We start from the raw sequence: 21,854 nt of genomic DNA, 5'->3' as shown, positions 1-21,854 counted from the left end.
TCCGCAGTTCACTAGCGCAGTACGACTCTCGACTCTCGACATCAGACATCGCCTTGCCATATTTCCTTCCACCTCCGAGTCGCAACGCATTCGAGTCGAAAGACACCCAACCTAACCCGCCCTGGGTGCGTCGATGACCGCACATTGGGCTTCCGAATTACGATTCGACCTCAGCCGGCAGAGTTGTTGTGCGCGCGTCGGCTGATATCAGCCGTGGACGGCATTCGCGAGCCACCATGGTACCTACCAGCCCCGTCGTTCAACAGAATGGCGCGGCCAAGATAAAACGACCAGTTCCGCCCGGCATTCAAACCAACGGTATCGCGTCGTCGAATTCATCCCCCTCACCTTCCATGTCGGCAAAGAAACCGCCGACGAGCGCGAAACAGGCTCCGAGCTCGGCCAGCGATCGCTCCATAACCGCCTCCACTGTTCGCCCGGTCAATCGGGCGCGCCGCGAAAACTCATCCCAGGCAGCCGGTAGGAATTCGAGAAACAGTGCGGGAATGCGTACTGGCTCGTTTTCTATAGATGCTGGTGCCAAGGATGACGGACCTCTCCCATATGGTACGGAAACCCCCTTGTCTGCAACATCTGACTGCGACGTGACGTTGTCGACTAACAGAGCGTCTCATCATTAGTTGTTACCTCCCAATATATCTTGAACAAGCACGCAGGCAAACCCCCCTCCTTGGTCGTCCACCTACACGCTACCCACTTCCGGTTTGATGGGCAAGATGGAATGTTTCCCTACAAATCGCCAATGGGAAAATTCATAGAGCATCTTAGAGCGCGCACACTCCCGCACGATATTTTAGAATATCTGATCGAAGCCAAGGTACCGTTCTACGATGGATGTCTCATCGTTCAAATCCACGATCACAAATCTGTGGCCCAAACAACAAAGGCCGTCACCAAGGCTTCACGGACGTCCAACGCCGTCTTGCCCTCGTCAATTCACAATTATAACCAATGTCTGACGCCTTCGCCCTACGTACCGTTCCCGAAGGAAGAACAGGTTACAGAAAATGGGATTGCTAGCAAGGATATCGACAGCTCAAAGCAGTCACCTCAAGAAGAAAAGGACAAGGAGAGCGTGACTGCTCCGACACAACCATCGGAGTCCACGACAACAAAGGAAGCGGCGAAGCCCAAGATTTTCACCGCCGTCTTGCATCCGACTCCAGAGTCTCTGCAAGCGGATCTCAAGATCAAGGCCACTACCCCAAAAGGCGACGGCAGGGGATCTTAATGACACTCCATCGCTTGCACCGCCATCGACCCCATTATCCCTCGTTCCACCAACACCGACTGCAAGTAGCATGCCACCTCCCGCAAATAAGCGCCAAAAGAAGGAGAAGACGGAATTGGACAGCAGCACGATATATGCGGCCGAAGGACAGATCCTCTTGGCAACAACTGCGCCCTTGATACTAGAGCCAACACGGAACGCGGAAGAGACCATTCTTTTATTGGAGGCAATGGCGCATCCCAAGCACTCTGAGCCTCCACCTCAACCAAAGACTCGAAAGAGGACTGTTGCGGAAATGGCTGCCGACGAGGCTGCCGCTGCCGATCAGGAACGATACATGCTTGTACTGGATGATAGGCTGTCTGGGAATTCCTCTGGAGCTCAAGGCTCCAGCGCCACTGATGGTGAAGCCCAGACAAATGCAGCGGCGTTTGAGCCGAGATTCGAGAGGTTCAAAGTTATCGAGGACATTAAGAGAGATCATGCTGAGAAGAAGGAGCAGGAGAAGATCAAACAACAAGAGAGTGATCGACGTCTACAGCTTCAGAGACAGGAGCAGTTGGTACAGGCTCAGCGCCAACAAGCCGAAGCCGAACGACAAAGGCGCGAGGCTGTTTTGAAGGAAAACCAGATGCGACAAGAAGCCCAACGGCAACAGTTGGCGGCACGCACTGCTGCGGCGGTTGCGACACAGAGCCAACAGCAACAACAAAACCAGCAGACGGCTCAGCAGCAGCAGCAGCAGCAGCAGCAGCAGCAGCAGCAGCAACAGCAACAGCAGCAGAAGCCGCAGCCGCAGCCGCAGCCCCAAACCCAGCCGCAGCAACAACCACCTCAACAGCAGCAGCCCCAGCCCCAGCCCCAGCCCCAGCAGACGACGCAGCATGCTCACCCCGCACAAAATGGTATTGCTGGCAACATTGCCAATGGGGTCCCTGTCGGTGGACAAAGTGCTATGGCTAATAATATGCAAGGAGCTGCGCAACCTCGCTTCCCGGCTCAAATGTCTCAAGCTGCAGCCGCCTCGTCTCCTGTGATTCGGCAAGGAACACCGCTCAATATGTCTTCGCCGATGGTCGGTAGTGTGCCTATGCAACAGACCAACTCCAACATTGCGACTAGCCCCCCTCGGCCGCCGTCTGCCGTTCAGAATGGTCAGATGTCCGTACCCATGGCGCATAACATGTCCGCTAGGGGCAGTCAACAGAGTCATCCCTCGGGCACTCCTCGTATGCCCAACTCGACGCCTAACGTGCCTCACGGTACACCAATTAATCGACAAACCATGGCGGCCACTCCGCGGATGACACAGGCTAGCCCGCCTCCCAACATGATGGCTCAGAATTCTCAAATGGGCCAGGCCATGATGATGAATCAACAGGGCATGAACCAACACAATCCGCAGATCTTTGCGCAAATGGCAGCACAGCAAAGAGCCATTGCACAACAGCAGCAGATGGCGGCTATGCAAAATGGGGGTGCAAACGCGGGTATGAATACACAGGGAATGACACCTCAGCAACAGCAAGTGATGCAAATGATGCAGAGGCAATTGATGTTGCAGCAGCAGCAGCAGCAGCAAGCTCAGCAGCAACAACAACAGCAGCAGCAGCAACAGCAACAAGGAGGCATGATGACACCCCAGCAGCAGCAGCAGTTTGCTCAGCAGTACGCGCAACTGCAGCAGAACATGCAAGGCAATCAGATGAGGCAGATGCCAGCGCAGATGCAGGCACAGTTACAACAAATGGCACGAATGGGACAGATAAATAATCCAATGCAGAGACAGGTTAGCGGACAGATGATGAACGGTAGCAACGCAAATATGCAAGCCTTTGCTGCTATGCAAATGCAACAAGCGCAGCAACAGCAGCAGCAACAACATCACCCGCAGCAACAGGGCCAGGCTCAACCGCAGCAGATGGGCGCCAACCCTCTCCAAGCCCAGATACAAATCAATGCTCGGCAGATATATTCTCGCCTGATGCAGGGTGCCGTCGCCAAATTTGGCAGCGCTGAGAACGTGCCACAGGACACACTTGATAAGATGAAGCAGTCCTCCTTATTGCAGGCGCAGCAAATGCTTCAACAAAGCATGGTACAACGGCGAGCACAACAGCAGCAAATGATGCTGCAACAACAGCAGCAACAAGCTGCGATGCAAGGGATGGGCGGCATGATGGGACACCCAGGCATGTAGAACAATGCAAAAAGATGCCCAACGACACGCAGTAAGCGACAGGCTATGTGATGGGACGGGGACGAAAACGAAACACCTGGCGGGCTTTTTTTGTGCATTTTTTGACCAAAAGGGGATGGGTACTGGAGTTTATGGTACAGCCGGATGTCACACTATTTTCCCATTTTTGTCTTTCTGTTTTGTTTTCTTCCGCAGAATTGGGCGCGGACTTTGAATACCCCATGGATTTGATTTGAGGTTTTGCTTAATGTACTGAAAGACGGAACAATGGGCGCGGGCGGATGACCACATGGATTTGAGACTGGCGGCGTACTTTCGTGTTAGCTCCAGCATGGCGTTTACCTGGCTTCACCTGGAAGGTGGAGATGGTTGTTTTGTACATTATACATTGTTAGAATATGAATCATGGTTACGAAAGTGTTGATTTTATATGGATACGAGTTTATTGTAACACAGCTGGGCCATTTCATATTCACCGTCCTCAAGGTCTGGACGTAAGGTGTCGGGGAACGGACAGGTGGGTCACGTGTCTTCTCCACAGACGCACAGAAGGGTTCCGTCATGACACAACCGCCCAGACGCCAAGGACGGAAGCTGCTCAAGTGGTCACGTCCAAGATTTGGACTTTGGATTCGACCACGTCCAGCAGCCCTGGCCTAGACTACAGCTCAACGTGACACATCTCACCCGGCCTCCAGGTGGATAAAGTGGTGCATTCTCGTCTCTCTTTTACTATTCTCTTTCTGAACTTTGCATAGCGACCGACTCTCCGCTCCCAATCGTCCCTTTCGTACGCTTTCCCTCCCGCGTCTCGTCGGCATCCTCGCTGTCCTCGTCCGTCTCGTCCGTCTCGTCCGCCTGAAAGTCCGCTCCATCACCAACTAGATCCGATGCATCCGCCACAGGTATCGGCAGTCTTGCTGCCTCTCCTGCTGGCACCTCTGTCCAGCATGGCCATGCTGCACTGCGAAAATATTCTTATTAATGGCTACAAATTCAACCTGGAGAAGCTCAAGGGGCCGCATTCTGTCGTCACCTCCAAGTACGACTCGATGACGCACACGCATCATAATACAACCTATACGTTGGATGTGTGCCAGCCGCTGAAGAAGAGTGGCAAGAGTAAATCCACGGAGGAGTGCCCTAATGGCACAAGAGGTACGCTGTGGCTCCCTGTGGGAACTGACCCGGGCAGGGTACACGGGGCGGCTGTTGTCGAGTGTGATTGCTGACAAAAAACCCCCGGTGTAGTGTGTGCTATTTCGCGATTTATTCAAGACGATGTTGACAAGGTCGAAACGGTTACTGCCATCGCCGGCAGTCTGGAGAATGTGGGCGGGTCCCAGTTTGAGTACGAAGCGACGAGGTTGAATGGCAGCGATTCAAACAGCGATTCCAAGAAGCAGGGCTTGCGGCTGGTGCTCAAGGGCGGCAAGCACCCCCTCAATGGGCCTGTCAAGGATCGCCGCGAGCAGAAGGCTGTTATCGAGTTTCTTTGCGACCCGGACAAGGAGGGCACAGAGGGCGAGTGGGAGTCGGAGGACAAGTACTCCAAGCTTCGCCGACGTGAGGACAAGAAAGAGGACGATAAGGAGGGCGACGGTGACAAAGACGACTCTTTTGCGGAGCACCAGCTGAAAACCGACAAGGCTGCGCTGCTCTGGGAGAGCTACGGACCAGAAAAGGACGCCGATGTCCTGCGACTTACTTGGCATACCAAGTATGCATGCGAGAAGCGAGACGGAGACAATGACAATAAAAATGGTGACGGTGGGGACAGCAGTGCTTCTTGGGGCTTCTTCACCTGGCTTGTCATAGTGTGAGTGGTCCAACCAACCCTGGCTTTTACGTTTTTCCTTGCCAATCTGCTAACGGTATATGCAGTGCCTTCTTGGGCATCGCTGCATATCTCATCTTCGGCTCCTGGCTCAACTACAACCGCTACGGTGCTCGGGGATGGGATCTACTCCCGCATGGTGACACCATCCGCGACATCCCGTATCTGCTGAAGGATTGGACGAGACGCGTGCTGAACACTGTCCAAGGCACAGGAAGCCGCGGAGGGTACAGCGCCGTCTAGGAGGGTTCGTTGGACACTTTAGAGAGGGTGGAACAAATGGGATAAACAAGCGAGTCTACAGCAACGCCGGAGTCGAGAGGGGGCTTCCTGTGACTGGGCCGCTTTTTTGTTTTGGGCGCACTGGAAGAATTGTTTTGCGACATTGTACAGATATTGCAACGGGGATGAAGACGCCGGTCTCGCGTGAGATGTTTGCAGACTGCTTTGACGGGCGGACTTGTCGACGGTAGAATTGATGAAGCACGGGAAGCATCATTTTTGTATACAACCAAGCTCGTAAATGGACCTGGCTGGGATGGTTAAAATATGAATACAGTATGATTACCATGGCCTGTAAGCCACAAGAGCATCAGTTACCTCACTCCTAGACCATGTTGCAATAATAAATTTTGGGGTTGAGAAAATGGGAATGAAGGCACACTTGTGCATTTGCTAGGGTCGTGCAAACCTCTAAGCTGCCATATGGTAACTATCAGTTCGTATCATATCGTGCCGAGTCACTCGACATCGCGGCACAGCGACACCGGAGGGAGATCCCTTATCGATAAGCGGGCATCCAATGTCAACGACAGTCCGAGAATCCCCCCCCCCAGCGGCCACCTCAATCCAAACATCCGCCAACATCTGTCGCCGTTTGCGATTGCTCAACTTCCGAGAATTTGTCATCTGAAAGATTGTAAAGGAGCTCCAGGGGGAAAAAAAAGGGCATGGCCATGAGGCTTCCTGTTCGGCAACTCGCCCTGAGGACGAGGACATGGGCCGCCTCCCCGAGCACGCGGCGCTGTACGTCAACGGCGTCGAACCTCTCCGACGCCGTGAAGAAGACCATCACCGTGAGTCTAAATAGGTCCCTACAAGTCGATTGTTCTTCCCGGACGCTAACGGGGGTTTTGTCGCAGAGGGACGCAGAGCTCCCCAATCCCGACCCGGGCGCCGACTCGCCCTCGGCGGCGCTCGTCGGCGAACACGCGCCGTACATGGTGGCCACGTATGCGCGGCCGCCGCCCGTGTTCGTCCAGGGAGAGGGCTCGTGGCTGTGGGACATTGAGAACAGGAAGTATCTCGACTTCACGGCCGGCATAGCCGTCACGTCGCTGGGCCACGGCGATGCTGAGTTTACCCGGCTTCTGACGCAGCAGGTTTGTCCCCCCTTTTTCTTTGGTATACCCGAGGCGGTGTCGTGTGTAATTGACGAGTCCTTGTTCCCCTTTTCCGGGCATGCAGGCCAAGACGCTTATCCACGCCTCAAACTTATACTACAACCCGTGGACGGGGGCGCTGTCCAAGCTCCTTGTTGAAAGGACGCTGTCGTCGGGAGGCATGCACGACGCCTCGAGGGTGTTTGTGTGCAACTCGGGCAGCGAGGCCAACGAGGCGGCGATCAAGTTCGCCCGCAAGACGGGCAAGGTGGTCGACCCGTCGGGCGGCAAGGTCGAGGTCGTGTCGTTTAATAACGCCTTTCACGGGCGCACAATGGGCGCGCTGTCGGCGACGCACAACCCCAAGTACCAGAAGCCGTTTTCGCCCATGGTCCCGGGCTTCGTGCAGGGCGTGTACAACGACGTCGGTGGCATCAGGGACCTGGTTACGGAGAGGACGTGCGGCGTCATTGTTGAGCCGATCCAGGGCGAGGGCGGCGTCATGACCGCCTCGGAGGAGTTCCTCGTTGCGCTGGCCAAGAGGTGTCGCGAGGTGGGAGCGGTGCTCATCTACGACGAGATTCAGTGCGGTATGGGGAGGACGGGCAGCCTCTGGGCGCATGGGAGCCTGCCCAGGGACGCGCACCCGGATATTATTACCAGCGCCAAGGCCCTGGGCAACGGGTTCCCGATCGGTGCGGTTGTGGTCAACGACTTTGTGAGCGACAAGATCAAGGTTGGCGACCACGGCACTACGTTTGGCGGGAACCCCTTGGCGTGTCGGCTGGCGCATTACCTCGTCGAGAGGCTTTCTGACCCGGCACTACAGCAGGGGGTTCTTGAAAAGTCGAAGCTGTTCAAGGATGGGTTTGCCAAGTTGAAGGAGCGGTTCCCGGAGTTGATTACGGAAGTTAGGGGCCGCGGACTGATACTGGGCCTGCAGCTGACGGAGGATCCTAGTGCTATTGTCAAGGCGGCGAGGGAGAGGGGTTTGTTGGTCATTACGGCGGGAACGAATACTTTGCGTTTTGTGCCAAGCTTCGTGGTTGCGGATGAGGAGATCGCGCAGGGCTTACAGATTCTGGAGGATGCGATTGCTGCGACGAGGTAGCATTGTGCGTCACAGATAGGCTGGCGTTTTGCTATGTGGAAAAGAGGTATAGCGGTATATATACAATTGCCTTCTGACTGGCACGTCCTATTACGAGCCCCCTTGACTACTGACTCTGGATAAAGGCGCTCGTGATCAATCACACGTGTTTGCAGTCATTTGAATGCGTAAACTGGCTTTGCATTTCATAAACATGCTGATATATTAGTGGCGTCTCTTCACGGCAGTGTATCTTTGCCGAAGAGCGAATCTAAATATTGCTTCAATGACATGGCAAGTCAAATTAATTCATTTTCATCGTGTGAAAAGTACTGCCGATTAACAAGCTGCATGGGTCTTGCCAGTCTTGCCCTGAAGGGAGTGGTCCTCATCCTGCAAATTGTCAGCAACGATTCATATGAAAGTAGACAAAATGATGAGACATACTTTGAAATGCTGAGGATTGTGAATAGATTCTTGAGCTCGTCCAGAGGACGTCAAATGGGTTCTGATGTACTCCTCCTGTCGCTTGACCGTCTCTCGATCCATCTCCTCCAACATGCCGAGGCAGAGCTTGATATCGTTAATCAGGACATCGCATCTGCTGCGGGAAAAGTCTTCGCGAACAACAACACGCAGCATCTTCATCTTGTTGGTGTTAGGCGCCATGGTGTATGCGGGAACAACCCATCCTCGGGATCGGAGTTGATGAGCCAGGGCAAATTCGTCGTAGTGGCGGTCTTCGCGACCGCCTTCATTAGGTCCTGGAAAGCGAAAAGCGACAAGCGGTAGGCCCTCTCCGGAACGCTTAGACATGATGATAAAACCGAGCTTCTCGAGGGAGTTGCTAAGGTAGTCAGCTGTGCGGGTGAGGTTGCTCATAATAGCGCGGTAGCCTTGCTTGCCCAGACGTATAAGCTGGTAATACTGTCCAATGACTTGAGATGCTCCCTTGGAGAAATTTAGAGTAAAAGATGACTGCTGAGCTCCGAGGTAGTCGATGTTGAAGACGAGGTCTTGGGGGAGATATTCGGCAGCTCGCCAAATGGCCCAACCAACACCAGGGTAGACCAGACCATACTACTGATTTGTTAGAGAGCTGCAAGGAAAAAGGTTTGAGTGGCTCAGTAATATTGTATCAGCATACCTTATGGCCGGAGACGTTGATGGAGACGACCTTCTCGCATCTAAAGTCCCACTCAAGGTCAGGCACGACAAATGGAGCGACAAAGCCACCACTGGCAGCATCCACGTGGATAGGAACATTGATGTTCTTCTCAATCAACAGGTCGTTCACCGCCTTGACATCTTCATAATCACCAGTGTAAGTAGTACCTAAAATGAGAACACAGCCGATTGTGTTCTCATCACACTTGGCCACCATTTCCTCAGGATCAATGACAAAGCGTGTCGGAGTGCAGTTGATGAACTTCTCCTCAATCTCAAAATAGCGGGTAGCTTTCTCCCAGCACACCTGGACCGCGGATGACATGATGAGATTGGGGCGTTCAGTGCTTTTGCCTTCGGCCTGGCGGCGAATCTTCCAGCGGCGCTTCATCGCCAACACGGCCAGCATGATGGCCTCGGAGGAACCGACAGAGGATGTACCAATGGCACTGCCACTGGGAGCATGGAACAAATCGCCTATCATGTTGACGCATCGGTTTTGAATGTCAGCTGACTGGGGATATTCCTCGTAATCGATGAAGTTCTTGGAGAGGGAGTGAGCCATCAACCTCTCAGCCTCGTCTTCCTATTCGCCAGTCAGTATATGTCGTATGCCAGGAGTTGAGGTCTCCAACCATGTAAGTAGTGACAAAAGACGCTAGACTGCTGATGTTAGAATAATGTTGACGTACTATGCACGCTTGTAAATGCAAACATACTTGAGCTTGGGATTGTTATCCAAACTGAGATCGTCCTTGATCATTCTATAAGCAATCTCGCGGGGCATCGCACACTCTGGCATTGTGAGCTTGGGCAAGTCCTGCTCAGCGAAGCGAGAACCGTAGACGCTCGTGGTGAAGCCATCTTCCTCAGACGACAGTTTCAAAGTACTACGGGCCTTTTTAGTCAAGTGGGCAACTGTGTCCTTGGCAATGCTCGCAGCGCTGCCGCTGTCGTCCTTATTGATGGCACTGAGGTGAACCATGATGACGTGGGGTAGATCAGTGCTGGGTGATGGACAAAGGCACCAAAGGCGGACTTGAACGGAATTGAAATGGTCTCAAGAAGCCGCGCCGCGGAAGATATTAGATAGGGAAGATGGAGAAGTTTGAGGGACCAGAAAGGATTTTCAACACAATTAGAAGAGGGGAACGTGGGACATGTTATAGCTCCGGCCGTGTGCTGAACCTAGACAACCAGGAGCTTAATCACTCGACGTCAGCGATACACAGCCTGAATGTGTGTGCAGTGCGGCCTCTCTTGCAGCATATGCAGCCCGCGGCCAAGTCTAGCTTGCGTTCCTCCAGGTTCGAAACAATAAAATTGACCAATATAATGATTTGGTTCAGCACGACCAGCAGTGACCTGGCTGCGTCCATCATCCCTCTTTGTCCTGGTTCGATAGCCCCTGGTGACTAGGCCAGGGGTCACAACTGGATTTTGCTGCATCCCACCACCAAACTGTGTTGGCGCCTCGGATCTGACGGCTCACCTTGAAGTTGGGGCGGCCAAATATGGGCCTGGAACGAGGCTCGAGGTCGGCAAAGCACGATGGGGCCAGGCCAGTTAGCGGCTTGCCAGAGCGCCTTGAGGCAACAACCCGCATAAAGGTGATACTACCCAGAGCCCCGATACTTCACTAACACAACTCCCAGCCAACACTTGCTTCCTCTCCCCACTCAAGTCGCGCCAGATCACAGCCGCCCTTGCCGAGGGGTGCCACCAGGGTCCATGGGACGACGGAGTGGTGCGGACCAGCTTTTGGAAACCGAGCACCTGGGTCGGCACAATGTCCCGATTTTTCTCTTTGTCTAAACGCTTTGATTCAGATGTTTGGACGGCAAGTGTGCTCGAATCAATCCACCAGTAGTCCGCTTTTTGTCGTGGTACTTGGGGGCTGATTCGAGGAAACACTGTGCTACTGGCCGGAACCAATGCATAGGAGGTTAAATGGTTGTGAGAACCAAGGGTGACATGGCTTAGAAGCTTACATGTCATTTCCGTGAGGCACATTTTTTGCCAAGACAAAAGTGCACAGAGTATTGATGCTTGGTTGGCATTTAGGCACCAACATGGCTCAAGTGAGGTCGCGTATGGGGTCGATGGAGAGTGTAGATGGAAGGATGTTACATCCGAAGCCTCCCCCCCAGGTTTGACGGTCCAGAAAACCTGGAAGTCGTCGGCAGTCGTCTAACATGCAATTGGGCAAGAGCGACACACTTATAGCAGACTCTTATAGCTGACAACCTCGCAACCTGGCAACTACCTATGTAGGTACTTGATACCAAGAGCTTTGTCACTTGCTATTCCGTGGTTGACGATCTAGTATATTTCCCACAAATTGCTTCCAAACACCATCTACCAACACCCACACAGTCAGTCGAGCATTCTGCACGTACAATTAATTGTCCTCCCCTGTCCCTGTCAGCCCGCCTGCCAACCCCTCCATCCTTCTATCCAACAAGTCATCTGCACTGCCTAGCTTGATGAGACTCTTGTTCTTACTCAAAATCCTCTTCCTAGGTTTATTCGCATCGCCATTTCCCTTCTCCTTTGATACCATTTCCACCTTCTCTGCCCCAGAAGCATTTGAGCTCCGTCCCCTATTCAGCTTGGTCATGCTAATCTCCAATGGCTTATCTTCCTCCCCACTAGACTCTGCCAAGTGGTGTTGGTGATGTTGTCGTTGCTGACTGTGGTATGCCATCCTTTCTGTGCGCGGGGAGAGATGAGTAGGGTGTTGGTTCTTGGTGCGATGGTGCTCTGCTTCGAGGAAGAGCTGTTCGAACCAGAGAACGCACCGATCAAAGTGTTTCCAGGCAGGAGGATAAATTCCTGGGAATTGCATGAATCCGTGGGACACTCCGGGGATGAGGGCAACTTCAGCTGCTTCAGTGTCGTCAAAGGGCCGGCCTTGTTCCCTTGCTACGGCCCCTTTGGCGCGACGGAGACGGCCTGCGAAGATGACGGTGTCATCGACGAGAGGATCACGTTCGCCCGTCATGAAGTATGTTTTGGGGAACCTGGCGAGAAGGTTTTCAGGCGCGAGGACCGGACTTAAGAGATAATCCTGCGAGAAGTCAGGTCGATTATGGGGTCCGATGTAGAGGATAATCATGGCTCGCATCATTTCCGGAGTGAGGACTCGGTCGTTAAAGTAGGAAATCATTGAGGATGTTGCGAGACGAGTTTGCATCGGCTGCGAGTGGTGAGACATATTGTCCATCCTTTTGGGTCCGTTCCTCTCCTTATTTGAGGTGAAGGATTGGGGCCCAGTGTGGGAGAATTGAGGCTGGCAATCGTGAGGACTTCTGAGCGGAATAGAAACTGATTCGGGGGGAGTGATTTCGTCTTCGTCATCTGAGTGATGTGGTGTTCCCACCAGCTGGTTGTATTGCATGCTTTTGCGTCGGGCAATAGTTCTATTTGTCTTGCGCATCTTACGGTCTCTAATCAATGACATTTGCTCATCTGTCATCCAGTTTCCGATATTCATGTCCAGGGCTGGATAGAAACACACCAAACCGTCAGGAGCGGGGAGTACTCCTCGGCCAGCAAATCGCCGGAACTCACCATCACTCGTCTCGGTAATCATCAAAGTTGCGGAAACAGCAAGGTTGGCTCCAGCACTATCACCCGTGATAATAATTCGAGGCGTCTCGCGACCTGACAGGCCGATGCAACGTCCTTTTGTATTGATGATGGCGGCATACACATCGAATACCTCGTTGACGGCATAGGGATAGGGAAATTCTGGGGCCTTTTTATAGTCCAGACTAAGAATAGGCAGTCCAGACTTTGATGCCCAAGCAAGGAGCTTGTCATCGTTGCATCGAGGATCCATGGCAACAAAGCCTCCGCCGGGAATATCCAGCACAAGTCTGTTGTGAAGCAGTAAATCCGCTAGTGGCCCGTCAAAATACAACCATGCCAGGATGGGTTCCTTGTAATCACTATTCGATGGCCGGGGAATCCGAATCTGCCTTGGAGGCCATCTTGTGAATCGGGGTCGCATTAGGCGTTGTAATACACTCAAATAAGGTGTCGTGCCTTTGTTCCACGCAACGCGGAGGTGCTCGACCGTGATCATACCTCGGACTTTGCGGACTTTCTCATCCGCTCGTTCTGCCGCTACTAGGTAAAATAGAGAGAATAGAATGCTCGCCAGGTCTCTTAACCATTTGACTTTGATCTTCATCGCCGTCCAAAATCCAGCGTCCAGAGCGGTTAGGACCCAAGTTGCGCGGAAGTAAGTCGTGTCGTACATGTTGGCCATGGGCTCAGGGCTGGCCAGGCCAACAAGAGCGCTGAAATTTCGAGCAGCATAGAGATAGATGATTGTCAGGGCAGAGATTTGCCACGCCGTAAGGCGCTTGGTGAAGAATTTAGAAAGTGACTGGGCCCCGGGCGGTCCATGTTTGTGTCCTCTAGGATGACGTTAGTCTCGAATGCCGTGTACATGATGGGTTGTCGCTACCGCATATACCTATACAAATAAAGCGACCATAGAGATAAAACGGCCAGGACCTGAAGTCGCCTTGACTTTGACGACGGCCGCCCTAATACGTGGTCTATCATGGCTGATTGTTAATACAGGTGATTGTGTAGGGTAGGGTTTTGCCGTCTCAGGCTCTGACATGTGAAAGTCGACGGCAGCACATGAGTATTGGTTGTATCAGCCAGTAGCGACCCAGCTCATGGTGTCAGATAAACCGCTACCGCAATGTAAATGTTCAATTAGTACAATGGAGAAACGCAACAGACGAAGGCATAAATGCGAGAGAGAGAAACAAATGCGTCGGTGGCGTCTCGAGTTCAGACCCGAGACAATGGGTCAAAGGGTGTCAATGGAACAGGAGTAACCCTTCTCTGGCGACGTCTGGGGATGCATCAAACATATATTCCTCGGGAGAAAAGACAATCTGGACAGCCCCAGAAAGAGACACGAGTTGACCATGCAATGTAGGAAAAGTCGGTGGCAGGTTATTCTATGGTTATTTTGCATGCATAGTCTGGCCCGTGAAGGGGCTCGTGACAGTTTTTCGAACAGATGCAGACGAGTGCAAAGGAAGGCGCTGTGGTGGGCTGCTGACGTTTGTCCAGGACTGGCATGTGAAAGTTGCGCTCGTGCCGGTCTGAGCTGGATGTTGCCGCAAGTTCGTGGGGAAGGTACAAGGGAGACTTGGCCAATCAAGTCAATTGTAATGAGTGGTCAGTCCTTTTATCACGGGGTATCAAAACATGGGCTCAACGTTACGTAAGGTATGTAGCCTTGTCGCAATCTGAGGTTTCCTGAGCCAGATGCTGCATCACAGATTACCGTACTTGAGGAACAAATTGAAATGCACGCAGGCGACCCTTCAACTGGACAGGGCAAATTCTCAAGGAACTACGGAGACAATGTAGCAATACCTACACTCCGTACAGAGGGTGCAGATCTGGGGTGCCCCCTGTGCCCCTCCAGTCCTACATTCCAACATGGCACGCTGCAGCCCCTCCCCCGTGCGGAGACAGCCACATGCTCGAAGTGGCAGGATGACAACACTGGGCATAATGAAATGCTTCATGCACAATTAATACCAGCAATTTTTTTTCCCTGCCTTTTTCAATTTTTCCTTTCTTTTCTTCTTCTTTTTTTTTTTAGTCTCCTCTTCTTTCTTGACTTACCTCGCTTAGACTCGGCTGCGAGAAGCAAATAGACCAAGCTATGGGTGGTGACACACTCACGTAGTAGTATCACACGAGATCTGGCAACATGTACTCCGCAATTCCAGAGAGTACTCCGTACTATTCTAAAAATGCAGCCGAGTTTTAAAAAAGGGAGAAAAAATAGTAAAAAAAGGACGACTCTCCTGACATAAATATACGCCGTTAAATAAACCCATCTTCGTTCGTGTTCAAAAGCAAAAGACGCGACATCCTCCATATCGGCCATGAAGGCAGCTTCTTCAATATGCAATGTGGGTGGCGGCGGTTCGTCAAGGTCCGTTTCCGATCCGACCAACCGGCCAATTTGGGGACAAGACAGGACGCACACGCACATGTACACTGAACCCCGTACATAGAAATCGTCACGTCTCCTCACTTCTACCCTCCACCATTTCCCAACCATCATTTTCCCTCCTTTTCATTCCCATCTCATCTTCTCCAAAGGTGCGCGATTTGCATACCCAATGCCTTATTCCTCCGTCTGCAGCTAACAACTGCACTTGTCTAATACGCTCTGCCAAAGTTGCCAGAGCATGTCTACGGCGCAGGGAGGGGGACCCGAACCCCAGGCGATGCAGGCGATGCTGGCGCCGGCTCTGGCCGTCCATACCCCCGAACAAGCTGCGGCAGAATCCAGCTCGCGAGCAACTGTGCGCGAAACCACCATACCGACGAGCATCGATTTGTCCCGAGATGGCGCTTCAGAATCAAGCGACGAGGGAGATCAAGGCGTTCGGATGAGCCCCGCTGCGGCAAGACGCTTTGCTCGTCGCAACTTGAGGCGGACCGCCGCCACGCCAGATCTTGTCACCAGTCTGGTCAGACCACCATCCCCCGAAGCCTTTTATATTGCCCAAGATGCCCGTGGTCATCCTCGACAGCGTGCAATATCGCGTCCGGCTGCCATGTTATCACAACCATACGGGCGACGACATTCAAATGCTGGTCCCGACCGCAGGACTGGCCCTCTGTTACCCCCTCACCCATCCTCTCTCGACATACCCAACAAGTATGGTGGCAACTGCATTTTCGACATGCACACGCTGACCTATGTCTCTGACCCTGATCCGAATCTGCTGTGTCCCATATGTCACGACCCGCTCGTCGACCCCGTCACCACACCGTGCGACCACACATTCTGCTACAGGTGTTTGCGACGGAGTATAGCGTCAAGCCCTTCAGGAACAGCCTGCCCCATTGACCGCGAGCTCTTGCTGTGGGTGGACTGTTTCAGTGCGGCTAGGCTTGTTCGCACACAGCTCAATTGCTTGATGGTCAAATGCCCCAACCAAGGGCGAGGCTGTGAAAGTGAACTGCGGCGTGAAAATGTTGAAAAGCACGCGACAACCGAATGCCGCTTCCGGGAATTTACATGCCCCGATACTGCGTGTGATAAGAAGCTACGGGACAAGCCCAAGGATGATAAATGCCATCACAGGAAAGTAGGCTGCGCCTTATGCCAAGATCAGGTAGAAGAAGCGGACAAAGAGATGCATCTACTCTCGTGCTCACAGGCCAAGACGAGATGCCAATCCTGCTGGCAGCTGGTTTGCCGGTCACAGATGAAATCACATCACGATGTGGAGTGCGACGGGGTAGAGGTTGGCTGTCCCTACAAAGACCTGGGGTGTCCAGTCAGGACAATACGAGGAGAAATTGGGGGGCATTCATTCACATGCGCTTTCCATCCGGACACGCCATCGGGAGTTGTTATTCGTAACCAACGGGAAATTATTCAGTCGTACGGCGATCTAGGAAGCCAGCTTCGAGACATGCAACTTCGCCAAGACGAAACCGCCAAGCGCATTGACGACATGTTGGCGAATCGACGGACAAACGGCGAGGGGGGAAGCCGCAACGACGCCGTGTACAGCGACAACAGAACCATGCAGGATCTGGATGCTGGCTTTGAAGAAGTCCATCAAAACTTGACCCACCTCGAGGCTAGGCAGAGTATGTGGACGCTGAACCAGGTTATGCCCATACGCGAGGAGGTGACGGAGCTACGAAACAACATCAATATGATCCGCATGCATGTGAACTGGCTGCTGAATCGGAGTCGCGAGGAGGGCCGCATCAGAGCCGCGAATAACACGGGGCCAACAGCGGGGATTCGCCGTGACAGCTCTGGCGATGCACCGCCTATTCTGTCAGAGAGACGGAGGTCGTCTAGTGCTGATATGGATGTGCCCCGCTTGTGATGTGTGTCGGAACTGTGACTGCACCGATGGAGAGCTGTATAATGATGTAATGGGTGCCCTGAGCACGACTCTGGCAGGTTGGGGAGCATAAAATGGAGTATGATGTACGGGTATTAGAACATGCATAAGCGTGATTGATATTTGGCGTGAAAATGGGAACGAGGCTAGACAGACAAGTCAATACATATAAATATACATATATAATATATACGTGGGCTAGAAACAATACCATGAGGGGAAATAGGAATTAGAGTGGCGGTGAAATATCAGGAATTTGTGCTGGATGCTGAGCGACATGGCGGGAAGCATGTCTTTACCTTGGATCAAACCCTGCGGGTGGCCAATGGCCGTCATGGGGTCGGCGTAAATTAAGGTAAGGTCTACGCAAGGTAGATAGGATCGAAGAAGAAAATGGATTTCGCCAACAATTGGCAGTGGCCGAGTTGACAGGAATGAAAGCATGTTGGTTAAACTCCGAGCGGACTTTGGCTGTCCGCGAACGAGGACACATCTGGCGCGGAGTTTTTCATCTTGGGATAAGTTCTGTTACGTCCACTAATACTCAGTTAACATCTTTCTGCCCTTTCTCTCTATCTTCATATCCCTTGTTGAAGTCGACAGAGTTCGTCCTGGAACCCGTCCAGTGTTTATATTTGGAGGTGGCTTTACCCGTTGTTGGCATCAACTGACGGCTCAGCCGAAGGTGCACATACGGCGCTGTAGACGGTGGACGCAGCAGTCACTGGTGTCTAGTGGCGAGCACTGGTCATGGAAGCGTCAACCCTGGAGGAACCCTGGAAGCGCCCTGGAAGCACGAGTTTTGGAACACCAGACCTCAGGCTACTCTTCAGCACGCGACATCCAGTCTGGACTCCCCGGGCCGTCAACCGGGTGCTCATGTGTCCTCGTCATTGACCAGACTTGGTTCTTCACCGACATCAAGCATCACACTGAATCACGGCTCCTTCTTTGTTTGCGGAATCATATTGGCCACGGGCGGACCTACAGTGGACAACCTGTCAGCCAGGGCGGGGCTCTTTCGGATTCCATAATCATCGGTGCTCCATCGACGTCAGCCTTGCCGTCTGCTTTCAGATCCCCAGTCCTCGAGTTGCTTGCAACTTGCAACTCTCTTACCCACACCTCATCCATCTTTCCTTCGCACACGGAGAGCATTGGACGTCGTCCATCATGGATCCCAACGACCGACCCCCTCCCAGCGGGCCTGACGATGCCCCAGACAGAGACCACGCAAGTCTTCACCTACCTACTCCATGCTTGCGATGTCGGTGCTTGGAGATGACGAATCACCGACCCTAGCTTGATGGTTTACATGACATCCTAGCTAACCGTGCATGTAGATGCGGGCGCGTCGTATTGCCATGCTGGGCAATATAGCACGCAAGCCCAGCGAAGACAAGACCGACAACCCTTCGAATCAACCCGTATCATCGTCGACATCCACGCCGAAACCCCAGACCTCCGAAGCCCTTACCCCCAAACCGAAGATCAACGTCACCCCGGCCGCAACAACACAGTCGAACCCGAACCCTTTTGCACAACTTGGTGTACAGAACACCAAGATAGCGGGAGATGAATCCGCCGCCATAGGTAGTTCCCGTCCTGCCCGCAAACGGCCCGCGCCTGATGTTGACGACGCCGATTCAGCATCGCCCGCCCATAAACCAACTCCACAGCCAGTACAGCAGCAAAAGCCGGAGACGGATGAGGACTATGCACATCGGGTGCTGTCACAAGTCTTCCGCGTTTCTGTTGATCCGCACCATATGACAACCCCCCAGGGCCAGCGTCTGATCTTTCTACCGAGCTTGAACCAAGAGCTGAACGATTCTGGCGATTCCCTGAAGTTATCCATTGGTAACCTGGATCAGGCCATAATAGAGGCCTGTAGCAGTTGGCCACTGACCAAACCCCTTCTAGAGTATCTGCTGCCGTGTTGGAAACGAGTGGTTAAAGCGTCTAGTACTGCCAGGAATGTTTCGGCTCCGAGACAAGAAATTCTTGACGAGGCCAAGCGGCTTTGCATGAGCAACTGTCTATTCGCTTTGACAATGCCAGCTCTTTATGGGTTCGTTCATGAAGACATACAGAAAGTGGCTACTATGGATTATGCTTTAGACTGACAATGTGTAGTCGTGACCCGAACCCTCAGCATGATACGCTTGTGCCTTACTTGCTAAAGGGCATTCAAGACGATGCTGGTCTTTGTTTTGACTTCATTAGAGAAGCTATCAAACGATTTGACGAAGATGAGGCATTCCCTGCCCTATTCAATGATGCCATGATCGAAATTAGCAGCCAACTGTCTACCCTGTCTCTTGGGGACGAGTACAAACCCCACGTCCAGGTTGGTTGTTTCTACGACCAGCAATAACAGACGCCTCGGCTAACCAATCCCTTTGTATGTATCTAGGCGCTTCTCACATATACGCGATTCCCAGTGCTTATTGCCAACCTCGCCCAACACCCGTCCTTCAACATGGCACAATCTGCTGCTGGCATTGAGCGACATACCATTCTCGGCCCTTTCTTTCGTATTTCCCCCCTTCAACCTGAGGCAATCAAAAGTTACTTCCCCGGAGCCCGATCTCTCGATAGAGTTAGAATTGCCAACGCCCAAGAATCATTACGAATTGTTCTGAGAGCACACCAAGATGACCTGTTCGTCATCGCAAATGCTTTTATTCGTGCCGGTCCGGATACGAGAAGCAGGACGCTCAACTGGTTCGCATACATTGTGAATATGAACCACAAGAGAAGAGCTCTGCAGGTTGACCCTAGGGAAGTTGCCTCGGACGGTTTTATGCTCAATGTGACCACCATCATGGACCGATTTTGCGAACCTTTCATGGATAACGACTTTAGTAAGGTGGATAAGATCGATGTGCGCTACTTCAAGAGACAGCCCCGAGTCGACATCAAAGATGAGACTAAATTGAACGCGGACCAAGCTACAGCCGACGAGTATTACTCCAAGAAGGTCGAAGGGGATTCAAACTTCATCTCGGAAGCCTTCTTCCTGACCCTCGCCGCCCACCATTATGGAAGCGAGGCATTAAATTCACAGCTTAAGAACCTTGATCGTGAAATCAAGTACCTGGACAAACATATCAAGGCTATGGAAGCTGAACGTCCTAAGCTCGCCAATTCACCCCATCAACTTCGATTATTCGAAGAAACCTTGAAACGACACACAAATGTTTTGGAGAAGACGATTGCTCTGAAGCATGCCATTGAGGGCGCTTTGCTTGATGAGCGAATGCAAAGCACGTCACTTCGCTTCATGCGTTACGTTGCTGCATGGCTATTGCGACTCGTCACTGGCTCGGATTATAAACCCGGTCAAGAGACTGAAATGATCAGGTACGTCGAGTGAAATAGTTCAACTTTTCAGCATGCATGCTCATGAGACATCAGGCTACCCCTGTCTTCTGAAAACTCAGAGGCATTTGCTTGTCTTCCGGAATATACCCTACAAAACATTGTAGACAATTTCAAGTTTATCTTCAGGTTGGCTTCATCAAATTTCTTCGGATATGCCAGGCCATTTGCTGATATACTTGCACAGATTCCTTCCAAAAATTATTCCCAGTGCTGTTGGCGACGAAATGATTGCTCTATGCATCACTTTCCTGCGATCATCTGAATTCATCAAGAACCCATATCTTAAATCCTCGTTGGTCTCACTACTATATTCCGGAACGTGGCCATTTATGCACTTGAAGAAGGGAGTCTTTGGCGATCAGCTTATGGCGCTGCCTTTTGCCAATGAATACCTCTTGCATGCCCTGATGAAGTTCTATATAGAATGCGAATCTACCGGTGCCAACACTGCTTTTTATGACAAGTTCAACATTCGATACGAAATCTTCCAGGTCATTAAATGTGTCTGGAGCAATGATGTCTACAAGCAGCAGTTGACACGGGAAAGCAAGTAAGTCAATCAATTCAAGAGTGACGCAAATGTGCTAGTTGGAACGCACTAACAACTATCTAGGACCAACCGTGACTTTTTTGTTCAGTTTGTGAACATGCTGCTCAATGACGCTACATATGTCCTGGATGAAGCTTTTACAAAGTTCCCCAAGATCAGAAGCCTAGAGCGAGAGCTGGAAGACACTTCTCTTTCAGCCGAAGATCGGCAGAAGAAGGAGGAAGAATTGCAAACACTTGGTGGACAAGCCACCTCGTACATGCAGTTGGCGAACGAAACGCTAGAGATGATGAAGCTGTTTACCAAGGCCTTGAGCGAGTCGTTCATTATGCCCGAAATCGTTTCCCGCCTAGCAAGCATGTTAAACTACAACTTGGAGACGCTGGCTGGCAAAAAGGCTGCTGCAGAGTTGTCCGTTTCGAACAAGGACAAGTATCATTTCCGCCCTATCCAGCTCATTTCCGACTTTGTCGACATTTATCTCCACCTGGGCTACTCACCAGTATTCGTGGACGCTGTCGCTGCGGACGGTCGATCCTATAAACCCGAGGTCCTCGACCGTGTGACTCGCATCTTGTCGTCCAAAAACGCAAAGGCTCCCGCCGATCTGGCACAATGGGAAAAGGTAAAGGCAAAATTCGAAGTGGCGAAACACGAATTGGACCAGGCTGAACTCGACCTGGGCGATATCCCAGCAGAGTTTGAGGATCCCATCATGGGTGACTTGATGAAGGACCCGGTGCTCCTGCCCAGTCGACATATTGTCGACAGATCAACCATTGTGCAGCATTTATTGAGCGATGCCAAGGATCCGTTTACACGGCAGCCTATGACGATTGATGATGCTATTCCACAGACGGAGTTGAAGGAGAGCATTTTCAAATGGAGAGAGGAGAGGGTGAAGATTGCGAAGGAGCAGGCTCTTGGATTAAAGGGCGACCAAATGGATACCACGGAGGGTTAGTTATAGACTTATTTAGACGATTGTTATTGTTGACATGGGGTATGATTCACGCCCGTAATTTGATTGTTCTGGTCATCCTGGCCCGTCTGATGTTGCT

At 52.1% G+C, this 21,854-nt stretch overlaps 8 protein-coding genes across 9 annotated transcripts; 6 read left to right on the top strand and 2 right to left on the bottom strand.

The window, feature by feature from the left end:
• Nucleotides 1-236: 236 nt before the first annotated feature.
• On the top strand, nt 237-1,252 carry J3458_011749 (uncharacterized protein; the record flags this gene model as incomplete). Its single annotated transcript, XM_066119977.1, has 2 exons — nt 237-567; nt 642-1,252. 2 exons carry the CDS (start codon nt 237-239, stop codon nt 1,250-1,252), a joined length of 942 nt encoding a protein of 313 aa, XP_065975095.1.
• Nucleotides 1,253-1,322: 70 nt separating this feature from the next.
• J3458_011748 (uncharacterized protein) lies at nt 1,323-3,452 on the top strand (the record flags this gene model as incomplete). Its single annotated transcript, XM_066119976.1, has 1 exon — nt 1,323-3,452. The coding sequence occupies one exon, from the start codon at nt 1,323-1,325 to the stop codon at nt 3,450-3,452; it is 2,130 nt and encodes a 709-aa protein (XP_065975094.1).
• A 607-nt stretch (nt 3,453-4,059) lies between these two features.
• Nucleotides 4,060-5,938, top strand: ATG27 (type II membrane protein). Its single transcript, XM_007813909.2, has 3 exons — nt 4,060-4,610; nt 4,704-5,271; nt 5,337-5,938. The coding sequence occupies exons 1-3, from the start codon at nt 4,343-4,345 to the stop codon at nt 5,530-5,532; spliced, it is 1,032 nt and encodes a 343-aa protein (XP_007812100.2). The 5' UTR covers nt 4,060-4,342; the 3' UTR covers nt 5,533-5,938.
• Nucleotides 5,939-6,144: 206 nt separating this feature from the next.
• On the top strand, nt 6,145-7,782 carry ARG8 (acetylornithine aminotransferase; the record flags this gene model as incomplete). Of its 2 annotated transcripts, XM_066119974.1 has the most annotated exons (3): nt 6,145-6,365; nt 6,432-6,671; nt 6,757-7,782. In XM_066119974.1, exons 1-3 carry the CDS (start codon nt 6,240-6,242, stop codon nt 7,780-7,782), a joined length of 1,392 nt encoding a protein of 463 aa, XP_065975092.1. In that variant the 5' UTR covers nt 6,145-6,239. The 2 variants fall into 2 exon arrangements, with proteins under 2 accessions (XP_065975092.1, XP_065975093.1); XM_066119975.1 differs by having other exon boundaries at nt 6,432-7,782.
• A 192-nt stretch (nt 7,783-7,974) lies between these two features.
• J3458_011745 (uncharacterized protein) lies at nt 7,975-10,244 on the bottom strand. The gene is made up of 5 exons (XM_007813911.2): nt 9,648-10,244; nt 9,564-9,591; nt 8,909-9,514; nt 8,209-8,841; nt 7,975-8,154 (listed from the first exon to the last, which is right to left on the bottom strand). The coding sequence occupies exons 1-5, from the start codon at nt 9,911-9,913 to the stop codon at nt 8,101-8,103; spliced, it is 1,587 nt and encodes a 528-aa protein (XP_007812102.1). The 5' UTR covers nt 9,914-10,244; the 3' UTR covers nt 7,975-8,100.
• A 510-nt stretch (nt 10,245-10,754) lies between these two features.
• Nucleotides 10,755-14,021, bottom strand: J3458_011744 (uncharacterized protein). The gene is made up of 2 exons (XM_066119973.1): nt 13,415-14,021; nt 10,755-13,355 (listed from the first exon to the last, which is right to left on the bottom strand). Exons 1-2 carry the CDS (start codon nt 13,504-13,506, stop codon nt 11,330-11,332), a joined length of 2,118 nt encoding a protein of 705 aa, XP_065975091.1. The 5' UTR covers nt 13,507-14,021; the 3' UTR covers nt 10,755-11,329.
• Nucleotides 14,022-15,170: 1,149 nt separating this feature from the next.
• J3458_011743 (uncharacterized protein) lies at nt 15,171-16,838 on the top strand (the record flags this gene model as incomplete). The annotated part of the gene is made up of 1 exon (XM_007813913.1): nt 15,171-16,838. The coding sequence occupies one exon, from the start codon at nt 15,171-15,173 to the stop codon at nt 16,836-16,838; it is 1,668 nt and encodes a 555-aa protein (XP_007812104.1).
• Nucleotides 16,839-17,047: 209 nt separating this feature from the next.
• UFD2 (Ubiquitin conjugation factor E4) lies at nt 17,048-21,829 on the top strand. Its single transcript, XM_066119972.1, has 5 exons — nt 17,048-18,449; nt 18,507-20,222; nt 20,277-20,369; nt 20,428-20,793; nt 20,857-21,829. The coding sequence occupies exons 2-5, from the start codon at nt 19,339-19,341 to the stop codon at nt 21,755-21,757; spliced, it is 2,244 nt and encodes a 747-aa protein (XP_065975090.1). The 5' UTR covers nt 17,048-18,449; nt 18,507-19,338; the 3' UTR covers nt 21,758-21,829.
• Nucleotides 21,830-21,854: the final 25 nt, after the last annotated feature.

This window comes from Metarhizium acridum (assembly GCF_019434415.1).
Source record: "Metarhizium acridum strain ARSEF 324 chromosome Unknown scaffold_234, whole genome shotgun sequence".
Classification (NCBI taxonomy): Eukaryota; Fungi; Ascomycota; class Sordariomycetes; order Hypocreales; family Clavicipitaceae; genus Metarhizium; species Metarhizium acridum.
Note: the sequence above shows the minus strand (reverse complement) of the source record. Positions and strands in the feature narration are given on the sequence as shown.